The sequence below is a fragment of the Zeugodacus cucurbitae genome, chromosome 6 (genome assembly GCF_028554725.1).
Source record: "Zeugodacus cucurbitae isolate PBARC_wt_2022May chromosome 6, idZeuCucr1.2, whole genome shotgun sequence".
Lineage (NCBI taxonomy): Eukaryota > Metazoa > Arthropoda > Insecta > Diptera > Tephritidae > Zeugodacus > Zeugodacus cucurbitae.
This window is the reverse complement of record NC_071671.1, coordinates 67,930,474-67,954,643: the sequence shown is the minus strand read 5'-3', so window position 1 is coordinate 67,954,643 and position 24,170 is coordinate 67,930,474. Positions and strand designations below refer to the sequence as shown.

The window sequence follows — 24,170 nt, the reverse complement described above, 5'->3', positions numbered from 1 at the left end:
GCACTGACCCATCCTATTGCCCTACATTTTGCGGACAAGTCGTTAAGCATGCACAGGCACAAACACAGACAGACACACACATATTGCATGCTAAAGCATAAAACATACATATGCATATGTGTATGTATGTGTGTATGCATAAATCTATGAATGTGCGAATTGTGCAGTGAGGAGTATACAAACATACACACATACATATGTACTTTCGCAAATAACTATGAGCTTAAGCTGCCATAGAGTCGTTAAAAAATTGCATGCACAAACATATATACTCATATGTATGTATGTGTTGATATGTATGAGAAGTTTTATGACACAATGCGATGTAAACTCAAACGCATGCGAACACAAAGTTGTATGCATTTATGCGGTTGCGTTTATGTACTTAGATGCATATGCAATTATATACATGCATATACATATGTAAGTGTATATGACATGCAAATGCATTTGTGTGGACTTTAGCTGGTCTCTTTATATATATATATATATGTATATCTTCATTTGTAAGTACATATATTTCACACACTTTAATGGTATGTCATTTCGCACATTTCAAATTTTGTTGTTGTTGTTTTTACTTCTTCTTTACTTTGCCTATTTACTTTGCTGCCGCAATAGCTGGCCAAAAGGCAACATTTTGAAGAATTGTCAACCTGTTGTCGCTGATTGCATTTTATATGCATAATCAAATATATAAATATCCATATTCATAGCTATATAATTATATTGCAGGCTACTTTTTAGTGTGTAAAAAATCGATAATCATAACCTTTCGCTGAAAAATGATATATTATCTCTGACTTCGTTTCAAAAATACTTATTTATGTTAACTCGTGAATATTATAAATCAGAACATATTTTCAACAAGCTATCACATGACCTAAGTTTCCAATCGAAAGGTCATTTCTTGATATGATTCGGCAGCATATTCAGCCAAAAATGGATACTTCCAAAAATAATTTATACGAGTTGTTCACTCGTAGATTACATAGACGCAAAAGGATCTATATAATTATAAAATGTCTTTTATACTCTTTCGATCCTTACTTTAACTGATACAGAACATTTTTATTTGACCTAAACATTTTCATGAAGTTCACCAAGATGACGCAAGATATGAGAATGAACGATATTGAACCTTAGTCTAAACCTTACTTATCCAAATTACCTCGACAATTGTCATCTGTAACCGATTAAAACCCCTACAACTAAGATGAACATTGTTGAGTTCAAAGGACATCACTACAGCATAAGGTCCTTGAACAGCGCAAATGCAGATGGTAGGCCAACACTCGCTCAGCTTATAATTCATCCGTCAATTGTTGTAAGAAGTTAGCGACCAGTTCGACCGGTGAGATGATAATAGATCAGTTTTTTTAGACTAAATACTAAGCTCATGACAAATTCTTTGCATAAATCACTACAATTATCGATTACTTGTAGAGTCTCAACGAAATCCACAAGTCTATATTTGAAATCACTTGCGAAAAGAATGCAGAATTGGTATCATCAACACTCCCCTGGCAACTTGTAGACATTTAATCGACAAATATGTCATCGATATGGCTAAGTCTCAGTGGAAATAAACCTCGACTTGCTGGACACGCAGAAAAACGTGGAAAAACTAAATGGAATGACAAATATTCAAATTAAAAAGGAACGACTTAACAACTCTCTAGTTGGAGTGCCAACAGGTCAACGTCGGATCGGAAGACATATCAGTAGATTGGGGACACCATACAATGATTACTGTAGAAGCTGCAAGAAGTAGAAGAGGAGAAGACTGTAGTACATCTTCTATGTAGATGCTTTATACAGGAAATGAATGACAACTATCGGTCGCGGTTTTCTTGACGATATCTATGAACTTGTACTCATAAGACTATAAGTTGAATTGAATAACTTTATCTAGGCCACAGGATGGTTTAGAGAGGCATGCTAGTGTGAGGAGATTTCAGTCCCAGTGATTTCACAATGAGCCTCCTAAAGGTATAAATGGGACGTTGGACATCTTCACCAACTATTTCTCCATGAAGTCGTGAGGTTAGAATTACAGTCAATTGCAGGCGAAACATTTGAGTTGATTCACGAGATTCAAGAAATCCAAACCTTATACATAGAGTTCAAGTTCATTATTTTTTCAAGAGATATCATTGGATTACATCGATGCACAGAAAAGTGTATTTTTCTGGCTTCAAATCCTCGGTTGCTACCGAAAATTGGGTTGCACAAGCCAAATTCATATTTTTTTCAACAATAAATCAGATAACAATGTTTGGCAGCACTATTAAATAAAGTGCAATAAAAATAAATCATATTATTGAATTTCGAGATAATTAAATTGCTTTGTATTGGCGTGTTGTCACATTAATCTCGTGAGTAGTAGCTTTATCCAGTGATTACAGCAATATTATCGGGTGAAGTGTGTGTATGTTTGTATGCGTGTGTGTGGCTGTGTGCAATCTTAGATGACAGACTGCCCTTGAAATTAACATTTTTTTTGCGGACAAACCAATTAAATACCTGTTCGAACGGGCTAAAATAGATTGAGCAACCCAATTGTGTGTGGCTCTATGTATGTCTCTGCGGTTGAAATTTGTGCAAAATATATAGTAATCTGCATTTTTGCAGAAATTTTGCAAACATTAATTTGCAACGTTGTGCAATCGCTGTCGCTGATTCCATTTCATGTTTTGTTTTTTTTTTTTCTCCACACTTTAGTTGAAACAATTATGTTAAACAACGCAGAAACAAGCAAGAAATGAAATGAAATGCATGAAATCACAACTAATATGCGGGCAATAAAACTAAATATGTGTAGCTAAAAATTGAAAAATCGAAAAATAAATAATAAAATAGAAAATGAAGTTAATATGTTGCTGAAGTACATATACATATGTATATACATATATGTGTTTGTTGGTATTGGAAAAATCACCATCAATAATATATAAATAACTAACTAACTAACCATTTGAGCGTTTGAAAAAAAAGTTTATGAATAAATTTTGCATATAAAGTATTACGAAAGCGCTCATATATGCACAATACACGCGTGTGTGTGTGTGTGTGCGTGTGCACACCTTTGCAATGTTAGCCAGCAGGCGATTACAACAATTTGGCGCGCTTATGTAGATGGCTCGTTTTCGTTTCGTTTATTGGCTCAACTTTGCTTAGATGTGGCGCGAGCGTCAATGGACGGTTAATAATAATAATAATAATCGACTCGAAAATACAAATAAATAAAGACAAACAAACACACACACAGACATACATACACAGAAATATGCATAACTACTGCCTGCATATATTACATATCAATATGTCTACATATTGTGTTTTAAATATGTGCATAGGAAAACAACCAATTTACAATAGACAACAAACAACGAAAAGCATATAGCGAACAACGACGAACACGCTAAAAAAGTGATAGTGTGCAGATACTTTTGTAATCTTTGCTTTGGAAATTGTGAAACACTGTTGCGTTCAAAGACTAAAAGCCAAAACCAAGTCCAACGACCATGTTCAGGGCCAAAACTAACAGCAACAGCAAAAGCAGCAGCAGAGCAGCATTGGCTAGAGCGGCAACATCAACAACAACAGCAGCAAAACACAATAACAATGCAACAACAACAATAGCGCACAGCAAACAGCAGCCAATCCATCCAGGCAGCAGCTATCAGCCACCTCTAACGCTAATATGGCCAAAGGTGAATTGTAAATCGCAGCAGCTAAAGCACACACATACACAGAGAGATACAGAGGCAGACAGAGAGCCACACAGAAATGCGCTTGCATGTGTTCATACATACATATACATATATAATTTTATGGCGAACTAATCAAACCGTGTTTGCAGTCGAAAATCCTCCGCTTGTGGTCGCACAAAAAGTTAAAAAAAAAATCGTGAAATTTTGCAAAGTTCGAAAAATAATATTGAAAATATGTTTGTTTTTGTTGTTGTATTGCAAGGTGGGCTGTCTGCTGCTGCACGCGTGCGCTGTGTGCCACAATTGCACTTTAGTGGCAGCAACTAATTATGGGATATGAAGCGCATATTGTGGCTCGTTGGTGTTGTCTTGCAGGCAACCAGCGTTTTGTTTTTGTTTTTACATTGTTTAGAATTCAAAGCGCAGTTAAAGCGATGTGATTAATTTGCGGTTGATTTCTTTTAGAGTTTTTAGCGTCGTCATTTCTTTTGACACTTTGGCCTCAATGCAAAATAAAGGCACACTTTTCAAAAAAGAATTATTTCGCCATGCCCATAACAGATTGCTTACAAGATGTAAACCTAATTCCATATACCTTGTCTTTACTGAGCGAGTTGCTAGTTCCTAGCACTTTGAGCACCGCGTGCCCATCCGTGGTCATTTTTTTTCTGCACCGGTGGGCGACATGCTTACGAAGGGTTGTGCTTTAGTTGACAAGCAGGGACCAAAATTTGTTTACTTAATTTTATTGATTTTTTGCGATTGAGGTGACTTTGTGATATTTATTTTTGATAAACCAAATGCATTTTTTTGTAACCACAGGTGGTCACATTGTCCCAGAATGTCAAAATACATATTGGACCCAAGGTGCCACCAGTGAGCATACTCTAATTTTATATTTTTATGTATGTCTCTTTTTTTATTTTTTTCATTTATTTGTTTTATAGATTTAATTTAAGATGTCTAGAAAACTTCCAACACGTAATGACATTGATGACGAGCTCGAAAAATCGAGTGTAGACGAAGTTACAAGATTTTCAAATGATTCATTTGTTGAATCTGAAGAATAATCTGATAACGAAGATTTCGACGATAATATTTTTTACTTTCTTACTTTCTTCTTCTTACTTTTTAAGTCCTAAAATGAATTTTTGGAATAGTTATATTGAATTGGATTTGTTTTCGTTGAGAAAAAAAATGTTTAATGCAAAATAAAATATATTTATCTGAAATATATAATATATTTCTTACTTTTTAAATCCTGAAATGAATTTGATTCACTATATTTGGGCTTTGGCAGACCAAATTACAAAGTCCGAGACAAAAAAGCTTACATCCTGGGACCGAATAAATTGTATTTCAATGGAAAATATATGCAGAACGTTTCCACCGGTGATCACAATGTCGGTAAAGGTAAATGAAACACGACGTATGATCACGGGTGGTCACGATGTCCGATAATGAAAATCCACCAATGCCCACGGGTGGTCACATTGCCCCAAATCGTCAAAACAACGTCCACTGGTGGGGCACGCGGGGCTCAAAGTGCTAGACATGTTATTATGATTACGCTATTTTTGGACCGATATTAATGATTTGTGTTTGCTGAAAAATTTTTTCCTATTACAAATTTTTAAACTGTGACAGCCCTTCTCAAATATAATTCCAAAATAATGTGATTTAAATCTGTTTATTTTGATTAGTTTTATCTATTAAATTTAATATAAAATGTAAACATGTGGCAAGCCAACTTTAAAATAGTTTGAAGTATATTGTCCATATTTAAATCATTCGTTTTTCTTAACAATTATAGAGAATTAACATTTATAAACTTGGTGGCAACTTTCTTCAAAAGATATTTTCAATTGAAAATGATCTAAAAACCTCATTAGTTTGGTGTCCATATTACTGGACTTTACACAGGAGTTTTAAAGTTATCCGGTTTTTTCTTAACATTTCAAACACGTGGCAACATTGATCGAGTTTTTTTTGTTTGTTTTCCACTATACAAACAAAAATTATTTAAATCAGATATTTCTTTTAAAAACAACATTATATTAAAACGTAAATATTAGCCCAATTTGGTCTAATATGGATGCCATGATGGTATAGTGATAAGAGGTACTTAAGATTGCGACTAATACTATTATCATATAAGTTTGACTAAAGACTGCCGCATTATGCAGATATAAATTGGGCTTAGTTTAGATAGTCCTGACTTTGTTGGGACGCGTAAAAGTCACTGATCAGGCTTTACTGAATTTTGAAAGAGATTGACTAACAAGTCTTTTGATCGGACTTAAATCTGAGCACTGTAGTCTCTGTGGTCAAGTGGGGCCAAGTAAATATTGTTGTGAACTTTAAAGTAAAGATAATAATGTCCAGACCCTGTATACGACCGTAGTACGAGCAGTCTTGTCCTATGGAGCTGAAATAAGAAGAAAAGTCAAAACAAAGTTTCTGACCTTCGAAAGACAATTTATCCGAAAAATTTGGACGCAGTCATAGATGGTATAATGACATTACCCAGCTAATTCAAGGCGAAAACGTGGTGATATTTATTGAAATGCAACAAATAAGATGGTAGGTCATGTTGATGGAATGGACAATTCAAAGAAGCAAAGCAAGAGGGAGGCCAAGAACAAGATGGATGAACGAATTAAACGAAGTTCTTAAGAAACTCCGACTAGAAAACTGAAGAGAGACAGCAAAAGGCAAAGTAACTTGAAAACGTATTGCTCTGCAGGCTAAAGATCACAAAGAGTTGTAGATTGAAATGATGATGATTTTAAAGACTATTAGAAACACAACAGGGACCGCTAAAAATGATAATATATAATAAAGTTGAAAAGAGAAGCCAATATAAATATTATATCATGCAACTTGTGCCAATTCCAGAAAAAGAAGTTATGGATAAAGCATACTCAGGCTGATATATGTCTGGTTCGCTGGGGGCCCAAATGGTCAATTGGTTTAATATCAAGCTTAATACTGTTAAATTTAATATATTTTTTATGTAAACATGTAAATATTATCACATTTCAGATAAAATGTGTGTACAATACCGTTACTTGCAATTTTGTATTCAATTATTTCGAAATCACAAACCTATACAATTATTTGTACGAACTTAAGTACATTTAGATATGTATTTATAGTGGCAAGCTTATTTGACTGCATTGCCATAAGACAAGCGTTAAGGCGCTGTTTTATTGCGCATGCGCAACGCACAGTTACACAATCGTTAAGAAGACCTAGACACGCACAGACAATAAAGCTTGGCAAAAGAAGCAAACAAAGTGTAATGCACAAACAAACTAATGTGCTATCTAAATATGTACATCTGTTATGTTATTTATGCACAAAACATAGAAAATGTATTAAAGAACCTGCATGTTTATATGCATTTAGGTAACTGTGATTAGCCATGTAACTGTCAGTTAGTTCCATTCATGCGACGCGAAAAACTTCATACGAACAAAACAATGCCACAAAGTCACTACTAAGTACTGCAGTACAGACAAACAAACATATTTATTATACCTTAGCGGTATACCTTACCTTGCCTAACCGCCCTAGCCGCCCTACCCGCCCCAAACGGCGCAAACCGAAAAATCACGAGCCTCTTTGGCAACCAAGACAATGTCAGCCAAGTTAGCCGTTAGTGCGGCAGACAGACAATTGCTTACTTCGCAGGCTTAGCTTGGCGAGGCTAGGCAGTCAGTCAGTCAATGGGTTCGAACGGCAGCTGACTTTTTCCACATCATTTTGTTGTTGGTATATATATGTGTGTACTGTTATTAACATAGACACATAACTGACTCTGGCAGGCCTTTAAAGACAACGTCTTCGTTCTGGCGCATACATACATACAACTAGCTCTACATTGCGCCTGTTCTTCGTGCGTTCTTCATGTCTGCCTTTACGTGTCTATTGGCAATTCCACTGTCTTTGGCACATAGCTCCAATCGGCTAACTGTATAGTTTGTAGTAGAAAATTTTTACCGCTAAGGTTCGTGCTACGGTAAAATTATTAGCGCTAACTGCTGTTGCTGCTGTACGAGCACATGAAGCCTGGCGAGCACGTACACCGACCGTCACACACATATGGAACGCTTGTATTTGACTGTATGGGTGTACCGTAATGTGGCTCAGTGCTGCTCGCAATTCTGGTTCTAACCAACTTCGGCTGACTGACTGGCTTCGACTAGAATTTCAGCTTAAGCGCGCGCTTCGTCACTCGGCTTAGCTTTGCCACTCACTGCTGGCAGCGCAAATGTGCTGGCCCACAAGCAAGCACGCAACAAGCGCGCAGCAGTAAGCATTGCGGTTAAAATGTTGAGAAGTCAACCAAGTGTAGCCAAGAAGGCCGGGCAGGCGTGTATTGTGTAAGAATGAGAATCGCGAAATAATAGAACCTCAACAATGAGCTGGAGTCAGAACCACAGCCACAGCCAGAGCTGGATCCAAAGCCGCAGTAGCTGCCAGCAGCAGTAACAAGTCCAACTAACAACAACAAGCGCCGTAATTGAACTCTACAAACAGCAGCTACAACAATAAACTCACAACAACCGCAACACCAAAACCTGAAGCTGAAGACGAAGCCAAAGTTGTAACTGAAGTTGCAGCTCAAAGCCGAAGAAGCGGCTTCTTAGCGCAGTTATGTTTTCCGTATTCTCCTGTGTGTGTGTGTTTGTGCCAGAACGTGTTGGTTGGTTCTGCGGCTGACTGGCAGAATTCACTTTGGTTCTTTATTTAGTTAGTTTCTTTTTTGCCTTCATTCTTCAGTCGATGGCTCGCGTATTGCTGTTGTTGCTTGCGGTTCTTCGCGTATTAGTTGGATCAGTGTGGAAAGTGGGACACTTGAAAGCGCACCACGCAAAGGTGAATAGCCAATAAATGTTTGCACTCATACCAAAACACACACACACGAATAGAACACAAGCAACTGTTCTTTTCACACATTCGAGAACACGCAAATCTATCAGTGTGTATGTGTATGTGTGTGTGCGTGTGTCGTTGTGTGTTAATGTAAGAACATGGAGAAATCTTCTTGGGGATTTTGCGATTACGTGTGTTATTTTACAGGTTGAAATTGCAGTTCTTAATTTTACTTCAACACACAGACACACACACACATACGAAGAAACTCCATTCTGCTGTTTGCTAATTTTTGCTGCTCATTTGTTATTGTTATTGTTTTTTGCTTATTTTTTAGATTTTTAGCTTTTTGCTTTTTGTGTAAGAGTGTGTGTGTTGCTGTTGTTATTTTCTAGTTAATTGCTTGGCATTACGTACTGTTACGTTCCCCGGCAATTTGCCTGCAGTTGTTGCAGAGCAAGTGGCCGCGGGGTTTGTGTGTGTGTTTGAAGCGCTGGCATGTTAATGTTGCTGTTGGTGTTGTTGATGATTTTGCAATTAAATTACAACAAAAAGCACAGTTTCAATTTATAAGTTAATTATGTTGATTTTTCGGTGATCATTAAACTAATATTTTGCGCAATCTGTTGGAACAGTTAGTACGGTTTTGTAGCGAACGGCTAGGATGATTTTCCACACGAATCACCTTTAATAACTAAATAATTTCTCCACAAGTTCTAGTGGATTTACCGTTCTAGCAATTTGTGGTGATTATCTTTGCAATTTGTATTGTTTAAATGTTATTAGTTAGTTATTGGTAATGAGAGAATTTTAGTTCTAAATTGCTTTAGAACTTGCAACAGCTAGAAACTGTATATGAGTTAAGAAGTGATCAAGGTTTTGCAAACTATGTTCATATAAGATACTTAAAATTCTACATTTCAAAGAATCATACAATTTTTATACTGGTAGGAAGAAAGACTCAGTCCGATAGAACCACTCTTTCATTCTTATTTATTAACTGAACACCACTTTGATTTGTCAATCAATCCTTCTATCTATACCAGAGATGGATTGGAGTATTTTCGAATTCTTTGTAGGAAGTAGCAAACGGTAGTTGAACTACTGAATACCTAAAAGATACATGATTACCCTCCTGTTTTCAACTTTGCTTTTTAACTCTTCGTTTCCCTCTATTTTGAGGGCTAAGTTCGGAAGATGCTTTGAGGAATATATTTGATTTTCCTAAAAAGTTAACCATCTCGGATCCACCAGCCAAGGCATATACTTTGTTTACTCAAACCTACCCTTCTCGTTCAAGAGAGTTTCAATATACCATATTTGAATAGTAAAAACCAATTTACTTTATTTTATCACAGCAGGCCGCTCCGACTTCGCACGGGTTTAAACAAACATTTCAAAAGTTATAAGTTTTTACACACTTATATACACTCTCCCATATATGTGTATGTATGTACTTTCCCGTTTCTTGCGTGGGTTCATTTTCAAAAAGTATGAAATTATATTATATTTTCAATGAGCTAAAACTTGATTACGACCCCTAGTCTTTGGTGTCCGTTGTCTTTCTCTCTGAATATGAAAGCGTTGGAAATGCTCAGAGTTCGACCTTGTATATTTCAAATATTTTGCGAAACATCGCGATTGCGATGCGAAAAGAATGACTTGCAAGACGATTTTCGGTCTCAGATCAGTCTTTTTAATACCCTCACCTGCGAACTATTTCCAGAAAGTTGAGATTCTAGCAACAAATACAGGCTATGTTACTCGGGGTGAATGTAGCTTTCCAATGGTGAAATAATTTTTTAAATCGGCACAGTAGTTTTCCTCTTTATAATAGTAGTATAAATTAAACTTTGTCGTTTTCAGGACGGTTAAGTTAGGGTTCGGGGATGAATTCGACGACGGAGATCTCAGTTGAACAGATAAAAATCCGTGTACCTTTCAGTAGCCCGAGTTTGGCTCAAAAGACGCACATGTCTCGGCGAATCCTTTGAGCCTATGACGAGGCTACATCCAAGATGTTCAATCATAGTTTAGCAAAATATTAACAATCGGGACAAAAATGTCCATACGTGTCTACCAAAACTTCTTCCAGGAAACAGTTAATGCATTATACTCTGTACCGAAAGATTCACACAGCCGCGCGAGTGCTGATTGTTGACCACCGAGGTTATGCGAAGATCTGATCCGATTGGATCCGCGCTACCAGTGAGTGGAATGGTGAAATTAGATAAGGCCAATGGTGGTTTAACTCAATAAAAAATAAAAGACATTCACCAACCGCATAGCCCAAAAATATGTTAGGAATATTTTAAAGATAAAATTAGTTGTCCCCAACATAGGAATTAAGGAGAAATTCTTCAATATACTTCGACAAATTTACAGTTATTATATTAAAAAAAAAATATCAAATAATCTTAAGAAGCACCAACCTGTCATGGCTCCACCGACATTCAGTCCAGTTGATGAGGACGGTGTTAATGTACCCGTTGTTGTGGTACTTTTATTCTGAAGCTGTTGTTGTTGCTGCTGCAATTGCTGTTGTTGTTGTGATTGTTGTTGCTGCTGTACAGTGCGTTCATTCGCATTGAAGCGCGTTACAGTAGCCGTTCCCGACGCTGTGGATGTCGTAGCTGTTGCCGTTGCCGTTACAACCGTCGCGGGTGTGATTACAGTCTCAATAATAGTTGCCGCTATCGCTGGTTGTTCCACGGATACCTGCTTAACAACCAACTGACGTTTCTTAGCCACTTGCGTTTGACTAATACCGCCCGACTCGACGACAGTTTGTACCACCGCTTCGGCGGTGGAAGTGGACGTATTTGTGCTGACCGGCAGCAAACCGGGTGGCGAATCGAAACACACATCCACCAGTGTGGCCGAGGTAGTCTGCAGGCCCGCAATATCCTTCAGATCAATCCAACTCGCACCGACCTTATCCGCATCGGACAGTGGCAAACTCAGCACACGCGTATCCGATTCATCGACGATGTGAAACGATTGCGCCGGCTCGATCTTCACAATGATGGGCTGACTGCCCGCGGACAGAGTGCTTGTGCTGCTGCCGCTGAGCACCTGTTGATGCAGCGCAGCAATTTCCGCATCCGCTTCGGCATCGTCGGACATCTCATGATCGAAAATGGATTGCTGCAGCGCCTGCAACTGTTGTTGGCGACTTGCAACGCTAGCCGCCGTCAACGACATGCCACTTGTGACCGTCGCTGTGGCGGTCGTTTGCGCTTTTGGCGCTGTGGCAATAATATTGCGCGATAATTGCTCGACCGCCGTCGCCGTAGCATTTGGCTTACGCACCACATCGAACTTCAATATGGTGCACTTATCAGTCTGTTGATACTGATGCTGCAACAGTGGACGTTGCGGCTGCAAGCCACCAATGTGGCCGCCGCCGCCGCTATTGCTTCTTGTCGGTGAATTGAAAAGCGGTGGCGGCGATGTGGCCTTATTCGAGGTGGTCACGGTGCGCACCACACTTGTGCTTGTTGTTGTACCGCTGCAGCTGGCGTTGGTGGACGGTGCGCTGTTCACCGGCAACGGTATAATTGAGATCGATGGCATTTTGTTGCGAAAACTCGTTGTCGAAAGACTGCTGTTACTGCTGTTGTGATTGCAATTGCCGCCGCCACCGGGATTGTCATTGCTGCTGCTGCTGCTCAAAGTCGTGACACCTGTTGCACGGTGGTTGCTGCCATTGCCGCCGTGCACATTCAGCGAGGTTGTGCTGACATTGCCGCCATCGTCTGACGTGCGTCCACCGCCACACTTGTTGTCCTGCTGTTGTTGCGTAATTAACACGACGTTGCTGGCATTGCGTGACGGTCGACAGCGCAGCGTGTATGGCGGTGAGCTATGCGACACTTTGGCAGAGCTCGCTGCAAGTGTCGAGTCGATGGGCAACATTTAAATGCGTGGTTTGTGTGTGTGTATAAAAGGTCGCGTTGACGAGCTTGATTGAACGTCGGGGTTCAAAAGTCTTGTTGTTGTTTCTTATATACTTTTTGTTGTTGTGCTGCTATTGCTTCGGTTTTTGTCTAAAATTTTATATACTTTTGTGGAGTGAGTCCTTCCACTTTTGTGTGCGGGTTGCATTCAGCATATTCCCTTTCTATTTTGTGCGTTTGGTTAAAATGCGTTATTTCGTGTTTGTTTTTTATACTAATACGTATATATTTATCCAGTGCTGTAGAGTACACGTGAGTGAGTTTTTTATCAGTTTTATCATGCTTTATGCTTATTAGAACAGCTGTTGTTCTCACAGTTTTTATATATCATATTGTGCTCTTTAAAATTCGTGATTTCTCCGTGATTTAATTTCTTTCTCGCTTCTTTCATAAAAATCCTGTATTTCTATGCGTGAAACAAGTTTTATGTGCAATTATGTGGGTTAATCTAATTATTTTCAGTCAATTTATGGTGTTCAGACTATTCTAAGCGCATTTTCACGTTTACTGCGTGTTTATGATTTGCCTACTTATTTATGTTGTTTATGATATTTCTCTATTTAATTGTTTGCTTCAACTATTAATGCAAATTGATACTATTTTTTTGCGCAAATATTGCCTGTGTTTTTGCAGTTCGTTAACCTTGCAATATATTTTTATTACTACTTGTCCATAATCCAACAAAAGTAGTTGTTGTATTTATATTTGTTGTATATCTATGTCCTAGCAATTTTCGGCATTCAGAGTAGCCATCCTCCAATTATATACTTTTTCTGCTGATGTATTTATTTATTATTTTACTTTACTATTTTTTTTTACAAAATTTTTTGTTATCTCGCTGCAATTGATGGCTGAACCGCTATTCCTGCACTGCGTGAGCGTTTCGTGTTGACAAGTTCGATACACCGACTCTCGGTATTTCACTTTCTATAGTCTCATTACTTATTATTGCAAGTATTAATTTTATTGGTTTTGCTTTTTTTAATTGCATTCATTCCATTCTTGAATCAGCGCATTGCGTGAGCGCATATGTTTACTCAAATGCGTTTATTATAACGCGTTCAATTTATTTTTAGCTCAATTTCCATGCTAAACGCATAAATTCCTTTAATTATGTATTGAAAAATTGCTGCATTCCATATTTTGTGAAAAATCAACATTTGCTTCCGAAAACCTTTTTTCAAGAATTTTCCTTTTATTTTGCTCAGTTTTTGCCACACTTACATATATGTATGTACACATGTTTATTTCCAACAGTGGGCGCGTGTAAACGTAAGCTCCATACTTGGGGAGGTGTGTCACTCACTGCATGCCTTGCAATTTTTTGTTTACATTCATTATACAAGCAGTTTTACACAGCAACAATACATGCACAGACATCACGCATTCACGAAATTACTTATGCGCATCTGTGTATATGCATTTCTTCGTTTGTATTTGTGTGCTCGTATTTGAAAAACACGCACTTTTTAATGGCTTTGCTTCACTTTAATAAATTTGTTTTTGTTTTTGTTTCTGTTACACATAAATTTTTCATTTACAACTTAACTTCAACTCATTGTGGTGAATATAAATTTTTTATATGTATGTATGTATGTTGGTGCGCGCATAAAGGTACCGTTTTTTGATTAATATGTTGTTGTATAAAGCTTTTGCTACGGGTTTTCCATTAACGACTGATAAGAACAGTTAGTTACGGAATGCATTATACATATGTATTTGCGGTAATATTTGTTATTTATGAAGTTGAATTAAATTACAGTTTATTTTTGTTGTTTAATATAAGGTTTAATATATAAATACTACAGTGAGTATATGTATGTATACTTTTAGCGCGTTATATATATTTTAAAATAATTTCTTTTTTTTTCGAAATTGTCGTAGAGTGTCTTAATTTGCAGTACAAGTGGAATGAAATATTCATAATTTTTATATTTTGTAATAATATATAATTGGTTTTTATTATTTTTCTTATTTCTCTATTATATATGTTTTATATATATATATTTATATACATATGTATGTAGTTGTATATACGTGTGTGTTGGTTATATACTAATTTGGTGTATCGTTTATTTTAAAGAACTTCACTTCTATATGTATATATGTAATATGATTATATTTATTTAAAACTGTTTTAGCTTAATGCCTTTGTATAAGTTAAACGCTTATTTGAATTGATTTTTATTTTACTATTTCCATTACACGGTTTACACACACTTTTTGCTGGCAGTTTGGGTAATAATGCAACACTGAGAGATTTTTAGATGTTAAGATGCGAGAATTTTTAGTTTGAAAATTTTTTTTTTGAAATTTTGGTATTTTTAGGTTATATTTTTGGTTATTTATTATGTTCCAATATGAATTTGACTATTTTTTTGTTGGTATATGTGACATATTTTGAATAAATATTTTAATTTAATTATGTTCAGTCAAACTCACGGATTTTTGAAAAATTTTTATTTTTTTGTTAAATGTTTTTTTTTTTGTTTTGAATATTTATTTTTATGATTATTTCATTAACCGTTGTTGATTCGGTTTGCAATTTTTCACTGTTTTGTTATAATTGAATATTGAATGTATTTTTCTTAGTCTCATTGATATTTTTCACGCCACTGCTGTTTAAAAATATATAAATTTTAATACTTCTGTCAACATTTATAGATTTCTTGTCGAAAAACCAAAGTATAATCTACGAAAATACAAAGATAATGATGTCAATATGAACTATCTGCGCCAAAAATAAATTACTCCATAAAAAAATATAAATTATGAGGTTTAGAGATTTTTAAATCCCTTTAATAATTTCTAATTTTTCGTCCATCAGAATTTTATCTAATTAGTATTAACTACTTTCTATTTCCAACCCTTGCTTCTGAGTTTTTGTATGCAATGAAATTATAAAGGGTGGGCAATCATTTCATGAAAACATTAAACAGCTTCGACATTTACTATCCGATTTTCTAACGGCTTTATTTCAGTTCAGTGATAACCAATTATTATTACTCTACATCGAGCTTACGCACTGAAATTATTGAAAAAGTGCCGTTTTCGAGGAACAGATTATCTATTTGAGATCCAAGAAAAACGTTACATGACCAAAGAGAACTCTTTAGACCAGTGTTTACGTCAAAATCAAAATAATAAAAAGAATTAAAGTTCTCTAAAAACTTGGTGGGGGATATATGAATTCGACAATAATAAATTTTCTAAGAAATTTCATTTTTTCGCTTATTTTTAAGAATTTGTTTTTTGACAAACCTATACCCTTGGTACTCTTTATCTTTATCTTTATCTTTATAACTGAAAGTATGATTAATAAAACTATATTAAAAATGTGTTCTTATAATAACTTTCTCACACTAGACCCCCATATAGCAAAAGTTAGGCATCACCCTGTATAAGGAAAAAACAAAATATTTTACTTTTCCGCTGTTCCAAAATAAAGTTCCTGCACTGAATTATTTTTTCTTACATTTCAGTTTATGAATATGCCAGTTAACTAAACTTTTTTAAAGATTGAGATCCCGTTCTATCGAGTACTTTATGAACTCAGTATTAGTTAATAATAAAATTAAAAAAAAAATCACCCTTTCGCTCGTAAATATTTTCACTTTACCAAATTTTATTCAAACTAACCTCACATTCCTCCACAACTTTAACACATCACAAAATTTATTTGATTTTATTTTATTCTTTCGGATGCTGAAACTTTTCCTGTTAATATGGCTTTGATTTTAACTGTTTTTCTCGGAGTTTGCTCTTCGTGATTTAACTGTTTTGATGCAACGTTATTTTGTGTTGTGTGGTGAATTTCACGAGCGTTTTATGAACTTATTTAGTATAGATTTGAAATACTCGTCAGTCAGTCGTAAAAGTCTTAGATTTCTCAGTAATTTTTAGTCAATGTTTTTGTTGTTTTTTTTGTGTCGAAACAGTCATGTAACTGTAATGTTTTCGCTTGTTTATTTGTTTTGTCTTTCATGCTTTATTTATGTTTATTATTGTTTTTCTTTTTTGTTTTTATGTTTTTGTTGTATTAAACGAGTCTATACGAGTGTAGAAGCACAACATCAAAATAAGAAAAAATCAGCCTTTTAAGTGCACTTAAGAACAACGACGTTGCACCGACCACCACCACGACAACAACGAATCGACGAAAGCAAACAGCAAGCGATTCACCGAAATTCACCGATGCACCGTTACCGATAGTTTACGACGACGACGACTGCTGTAGTTAGTGGGTTTTTAATTTTTTTAAATTTTCTTTTTTTTTTATTTTTCACAATAATTTTAAAATAATTTTTAATAAGTAAATTGCTTAATGAAAATTGCTGACAATTTGTTTGTTGCCGTTATGCGTGCGTGTGCGTGTGGGCGAGTTTTGATGCATAAAATGCGACTGCAGTCTGAAAGTTTTGTGAAAGTTCATTTTCAATTCACTTTTGCTCGACTTTTTTATTTTTATTTCAGATTTTTGTTGCCTTTAATTTTCAACACACATATACACACACACACTTTCCGATTTTCCATTTCCATTAATTGCGTTGCAACGCTGATTTCACATTGTATTCGTGTTTTTAATAAATATTTTGCACGCTCCTGCTGCTACTGCTGTTGCAATCTTTGCAATTTTCATTGAATTTTCCCAGCAATATTTTTCACAATTCACACTGCGCTTTTCCTATTGCTGCTGCTGTTGCTGCTGTGGCTGCTTGTGTTGCTGTTGCTCCATTGCAATCGTGTATCTCGCACTGCTGCCATTGCTGCTGGTCGCTGCGACACTTCCTTTGCACTCGCTAATGCACAAGGATACTCGCATTCGCAATCGCATTCGCAGTGGTGCGCGTCGCTCGGCCGCTGGAATGGCAACGCGTTCGGGTGGCGGTGCAATGCATACACAGCGCTCCAAGTGCATACATAATGCTACAACAACAATAAAAACCAGACGTTGCAATGCGATGCGCGCGCTCCTTCCATCAAACGCAGCGTCGACTAAGTAAATTATAGTAGCAACACAGAACAGCAACAACAACAACACGCACAACAATTCAATGGTGAATTATCTTAGCGCCGATGGTGGTTATGGAATGAGCCGTTATGTCAAAATAATTGGAATTGTTGGTAGCGTAGCCACGAAGATGTTGCGTATGCAAAGCAGCTGCTAAGCGCCTTGTTGTATGCAATAGTAAGACGTTTGTGGGTAGCGGCAAGGCGGTTGCGGCAGTGAGGACGCCAGCGGTGGCGATGTTCGTAGCAACAATAACAATAACTGCAATCCACCATGCACAATGACGTTTGCGTCGTATTCGTTGGTGTGAACGAAGTGCACTCCAACAACAACAATGGGTGCATCATTCGTCGTATTGATAATCGATTTTTAGTTCACTGTCACACACATATACAGACGCACGAAAGCACACACACACACACCGAATGCTTTGCACTACACTTTGTTGTTCTTTGTTGTTTTATTGCGGCGCTGTATATGCCGTTCCCGTGGAAGGGTGCGTTTCGGTGGCTGCCAAACGAAATCACAGCTGTGCGCAAATGCGCTCCTGTCAGCGCTACACCGATGTGCTTTCGCGTATGAAAATCTGGTCTATTCGAATTTTCACTAAAATCACAATTCACCGAAAATGTAACAAAAAAACTCGTATTAATCACAAAAATTATAACTGTAAATGCTTTGTTAAGTTCCCGTTATGCGTTTTGTGTGCAGCAGCTGTTTTGCGTGGCAGCGAGCGCCCGACCGACCGAAGGAACGTTGTGCCGCGTTGCAGCAAAAGGAAAATACTCGCCAGTGGCACAGTGCAGCGCGCAAGCAAGGACGCACAAACACATGGGCACATTTGAATAGTGGTTGTGCCACCCCTCTGCCCACTGGATGGTTGTGTTGTACACACAAAAGCGCTTCCAGTGCGCCTGGAAGTGTGCTTTTAAGTTTTTCAGTAATTTTCTGTGGTAGTTACTTTAATGTGAATGGAATTTTCAAAAAATGCAATTAAAGTCTCATTTCTCAGCTTTAATTAGTTTCATAGTTTTTTTTGGAATTTTCGTTTTTAAAACTTAAAATAATACGTAATTAATTTTTCTTCTTAATATAAATAGTTTATTTTTGTTTTATTACATTTAATTCATTTTTTTTTTTTTTAATTTGATTACATTTTTTTGTTATATTTAAATAAATTTGTTTATATATTTTAAATTTAATTATTTTTATAAATTTAATTGTATGTGTCCTATTTTATTAATTGAGATATATTTTTACTTTATTTTATTTTATTTTATTTTATTTTTTTATTGTTTTATTTTTTTTTTGTTTTATTTTTTATTTTACTTTATTTTATTTTATTTTATTTTATTTTATTTTATTTTATTTTATTTTATTTTATTTTATTTTATTTTATTTTATTTTATTTTAATTTATTTTATTTTATTTTATTTTATTTTATTTTATTTTATTTTATTTTATTTTATTTTATTTTATTTTATTTTATTTTATTTTATTTTATTTCATTTCATTTCATTTTATTTTATTTTATTTTATTTTTATTCGTTAAATGTAATTAAATTTCTTTTATTGGTGATTCCCTTCATTCATAATTTCATATTAAATTTCCAGTTGTCTTTATTGTGATTTTCGCAAGCAAGTTCCCCACTCTCCAACAGCGAATCGTTAACCTACCAACCGATAAACATATGGACATATACAATGTATATATGTGAGTTTATACAGCGAGCTTTCGTCCTTACTCGTCGGCTACGACTATCATTTGGCTTCGTTTTCCGCTACTCGTACGAGTATATACCTCATTGTTAAGTATATATTAACTATATGTGTTCGTGTATGTGTGTTTTTCCTGGAATATTGTAGAGAACACGGCTGTGGTGGGCACAAGCGCAAGCATGTTGAACTAAATTCCATGTGTAGAAAATAGGACTCGCTGCTGGAAAATAGGGTTAGTAGGCATAATGCCAAGTGCAGCGAGCAAGGAAAAGTTGGAAATCCTATCGCTCATAGTGGTGGTGGCTATGGTGGCACTAGCTGTTGAATGGTGAGTTTTCAACCCTTAAATTCAGGTGCGTCGCACTGAAAGCTTGTGGGAAATTGTTTACCAACAACATTTTGTCAGCTTACTTCGTGTTTATTTATCTATGCATTGACCGCGATATGTTATTATAGAAAATCGGGAAAAGGGGCGCAGTTGGGAGGGATGTAAAACTCTGAGTGAGGGTAATATGAGCTTGGGAATGTGAGCGATGATTTTTATTCTGTACATTGTGGGTTCAAATCCCAGATTCGGTATTTTTCGGTTGCTTTAATTATTTCGTTTTACTATTTTAAAAAAGTTCGAGTTGTATAATGGTTCCTCATGATGGACTCTATATCTTTTAAGAGTAACTATAAGTTAAGCTGTCTAACTCCCAATTATCTTATTCGCTTATTATCACTTTATATACTTCAACATAAATATATCGTCCAGTATATGAATCAACTCATAGAACAGCAATCCGACTAGACTATTGTCGGATAAATTATATATATTATATATGTATGTATATTTTTTTGGTCCAAGTATCATTTATGTGAGCTTTTTTGACTTGTTTCATAAAAAAATGCTGAAAATGTGTTGAAATGGAACTCATGCTATAACAATTTTTGGCGCCAAGTGCTTATTTGACTGGCTCCAGGATGTTTCAGAGATATTTAGATGATATTACTTTCCATGATCTGAAACCATGTTGTAGTAGGAAGTTAGTATCGGGGTAATCCTTTGGATAAGAATTTGTTGTATTAAAGAGAGGCTCTTCAATATACCCAGCAAAACAAAAACGCCACCGAACACTATACCTAAATTGAAATATATTTGAAGCCGTCGATAAAGGTCTCATAATGAGCTCTTGAACAAACAATCATGCATGATCTATACCTGGAGTAGGTTTTTAAGTCCTATCTTTTAATTTTAATAGCATACTCGAAGATATTCAAGAAGATATGTATTAACTGTACAACATAAGTGATCTGAGAAAGAGAGAACTGGAAACATTAATGTTGTTTATAATATCTCCAGTCCTTTCTTTATTGGCAAAAGATAACCTAGAATTAGTTAAACTTCCATAGGAATTGAATGATTAATTCTTCTGCTGGGATGCTTCTTAATTCCAATAAAAGAAATCTTCCTATTGTGCGCACCTGGTGAATCTAAGTCTTCTGTTTATTACGCAATACTTATAAAAGAATCTAGTATTGTATTCTTAGATAAAAGATGTTGCATAAAAGCCACGCCTTCTCAATAAAAAAGCAGTATGTACAAAGATTTGCATTACATCCGCATACAAGTAGAAACATACAAAGATGCATGTGAGTATACGCACATAGAGCTCTATGTAGAGCTCTATAAAAGTGCACGCATGTGTGGAAAAGTGCCTTTGACAGGAATTTCCGTCGCTCAAATTAAAACGCTATCATTTCGCCAAGCATTTAGAAAGCCATACGGCCAGCTGTTTTTCTTGGGATGCGATTTCAATTGATATTGTTATTGCCGAAGAATGTGCCATTGAGCGCGGTGGAAACAAAAACCAACAGCGTCGAGGTGAGATGAGCGCAAAATGCAGGCGAGCGCAGACGTGATAAGTGGCGCTGCCAGCGCAGGTAGTTGCGATATTTGAAGAAAAATAATTAAGTGTGTGTGTGTATAGCGCACAAGTGCATATTGACGACGACAGCGCGTAAATTGGAATAGACAGTTGAGCGCATGCGCGGCGCACATTTTGCATTTTGCTGCGCTAGAGCTTGTACTGGTTGTTGTTGTCAACACTGAAGCTGCTGCTTAATGGCATTTCAACACATGGGATGTCAGCGACAAATTCTGCGCGCAAGCGCAACTTTGGCAAAACGCAGATTCTTACACTTCTATAAGCGGACGTCGGTTTTTGTGCTCTGCATTTCCTGCACACCATCTTCGGTTGTCGCCAGCGGCCTTAGTACTGCTTCTGCTGTACGACTATTATATATAGTCAGCAACTTCGTTCGTTCTGCTGCTTCTGCTTCTTCTTCGTCAGGCATTTCTCCGACTTCGTCATCGCCGACAAACCTGTTCACTCAAACGTAGTAAAAGTCCCGTAATAAAGCCCCAGTTTTTTTTCCACCAACCAACCAACCAGCCAACTAACCAGCTAACAACTCCAGTTAAGCAACAACAACAATAGCAGATAACCAGTTATTCGTTAGTGGAGTCATGGCGCGCAGTACCGTTGATTCTGAGTTTTTCTGTGTTGCGCAACTGTGTTGCAAGATTAGTAATGACCGGTTCAATTACAACTCTGTATATACAACAATAATAACAACAACGATAACAAAGATGCATAAATTCCTGTTGGCTATGTTGTGATGGCAGAAACGAGTAAGTCTTCTGCTGCGTCGAAAATGGGATACACCTCGGGCCAACTGCATACCACGCACACACAGCCGCATACACACATTGGAGGTTGACGGGAAATGCACACACACATAGACACACGAGCTTTGGCTTTGGCTGCTGCTCGAGCAGCTGCATTGCGTACTGACCGGAGGAGCGTGTCTTCGCCGCCTATCGGATATTATATCGTTGGCATCTTCTTTTCTATGGCAAGCTTTTGCTTCTTTGGCGCGATGACCAATTCTTCGACAAAACTTGGGCGCAGCATTACTCAATATGCATTTGATTGATGACACGGCAGCGTTGCAAGCGCATGTATAACGGCAACACTTACATATATGTGTGTATGTATGTATGTAGATGCACCTTAACGAGTCTTATATGAATTGTGTAGTTTTTCTCCGCAATGTTGTTTACTTCTCGTTAGCCTTTTAGTTGAGCCAAGCCTTGCCTTGTCTTCCCAGATTTCTTATTAGCCATTTTTAATATTTTTATTTATTATACTATCTTCTTCTTTCTTTTCGTCACTTTTTTCGCATTCTTCATATGTTTCTTCTGCAATTGCAGTTGCCTCCCATCAATGGTTTGTGGATTAGCGCAGAAGCATTTCTTCTCTTTAACCTTATTCGCGTTAATGATGATGAAAACATTTGACAGCGGGTCAACTCATAAGCACAACTGCGTCCAGCCCCTCTACTTGGCCACGCCGGAGCACCGGAGTCATCATTCTGTTGGGTATTTAAAATGGCAGCTGTGATATGTGTGTAGGTAAGTAACTGTTAGCTGTAAATTTGCGGCGTCAGGTAAGTGAGTTCTTATCGTACTTTCTTTTACCTTCTTTTCTTCAGTTGCTTCTTGTTTGGAAATTTCGTAATTTAATAACATACATTAACGGTAAAAAACGATTTTCAACGCATTACGCGTGAGGAATATTTAATGGAAATAATTTTAATTTACATTTATTCATATGTGTGTACGCAAGTGCTTACTTTACGAATACCAATTAAAAGCTATCAATATCTTGGCTTTTGCTCACAGAAGCACATACATACTTCATTGCCGTATAATATTAAGTATTTTTACGTTTTTCAATCCGAAGCACACATTTTTTATATAACAAAAATCAAGAATTACGGAAGTTGAGGCTCAAAACACGCTATCAGTCTTAGGGTTTCCAGAAACTGTTTCCAAACTTACAAGAAAACATAACCTCAAGGATGTCAATCAATCCTGTAATTACATTCCAAGAAAATTTCTAATTGGGGCTTACACATATTGCGTGCTTGGTCGAACCTTCCTTTACAACCTTTTCTAATGAGCACCATGATAATATGTGACTAATGATGGTTTTTGTCAAAAAATATTTCTTTTCAGAAATTCGGTCGGGAGTTTTCAATAGCAATTCGCGATTAGAAAAAAAAAAAAATGATATGAAACTGCGCTAGAATTGGAGCCAAATCTATTTTAAAGGTAGTCCACACCTCTAAATTCTACATAGCGTTGATATTGATTTCATCCTCTAAAATGTCGAAACTCAGAAATATTTTAAGCTTGGGTTCCTCCATAAAGCGGTCTGAACTGTGATAGGTAGAGCAACAATTTCATTATAACCATAATTAAATAATATTTTGACGACTGGATATGCGATCCACAAATTATCTTCCAATGAAGACATTATCTCTCCCCTTTTTTGATGTTGATAGGAAGTTGCAACTGAGTTCCAAGTCTATCATAGTACCGGATGTGTTCAAAAAATAACGGGAATTTTCGTTTTTGTACAAAAAAATATTTATTAATTTGTTTACATTTATGTTGTCACCTTTAAATTAGTACCCATTCGATATTATGCACCAGCGCTTCTTCCAATCGTCGAAACACTTTTCCAACTAAAATTTTTGGGATAGCCTTTAACACTTTCATCGCGATTCTCTTTATTTTTGGAAATAGGAAAAAGTCGCATGGAGTCAAGTCTGGCGAATATGGAGGAATTCACGAAAAATCAACGAAATGTGAGTTTTTAACAAACGAAAATCGATAAGCTCTATGCGGCTGATACTTATATATAGATGACAATTGGACTGACAAATCGCTACTGGGCGTATTTCTGAAAATCTGCGTCAAGAAAAACAAAGACTTGGAATATACATACATACTAAAGCTCTTGGTATTCGACTAATCGACTAACCGAATTA

The 24,170-nt window shown here is 36.4% G+C and overlaps 1 protein-coding gene across 2 annotated transcripts in view; it reads right to left on the bottom strand.

Moving 5' to 3' along the window:
• LOC105212154 (probable nuclear hormone receptor HR3) overlaps window positions 1-24,170 on the bottom strand; it is an 81,614-nt gene that overhangs the window by 56,608 nt on the left and 836 nt on the right. The window contains exon 1 of one of the 2 annotated variants that reach the window (XM_011183972.3): window positions 11,030-12,616. The exons of the other annotated variant lie outside the window; for it this stretch is intronic. Within the exon in view, the coding sequence (XP_011182274.3) occupies window positions 11,030-12,515 (1,486 nt within the window). The 5' untranslated portion in view covers window positions 12,516-12,616. Of the gene's footprint in view, window positions 1-11,029; window positions 12,617-24,170 lie in introns of those variants that run through there. 2 annotated transcript variants of the gene reach the window in all.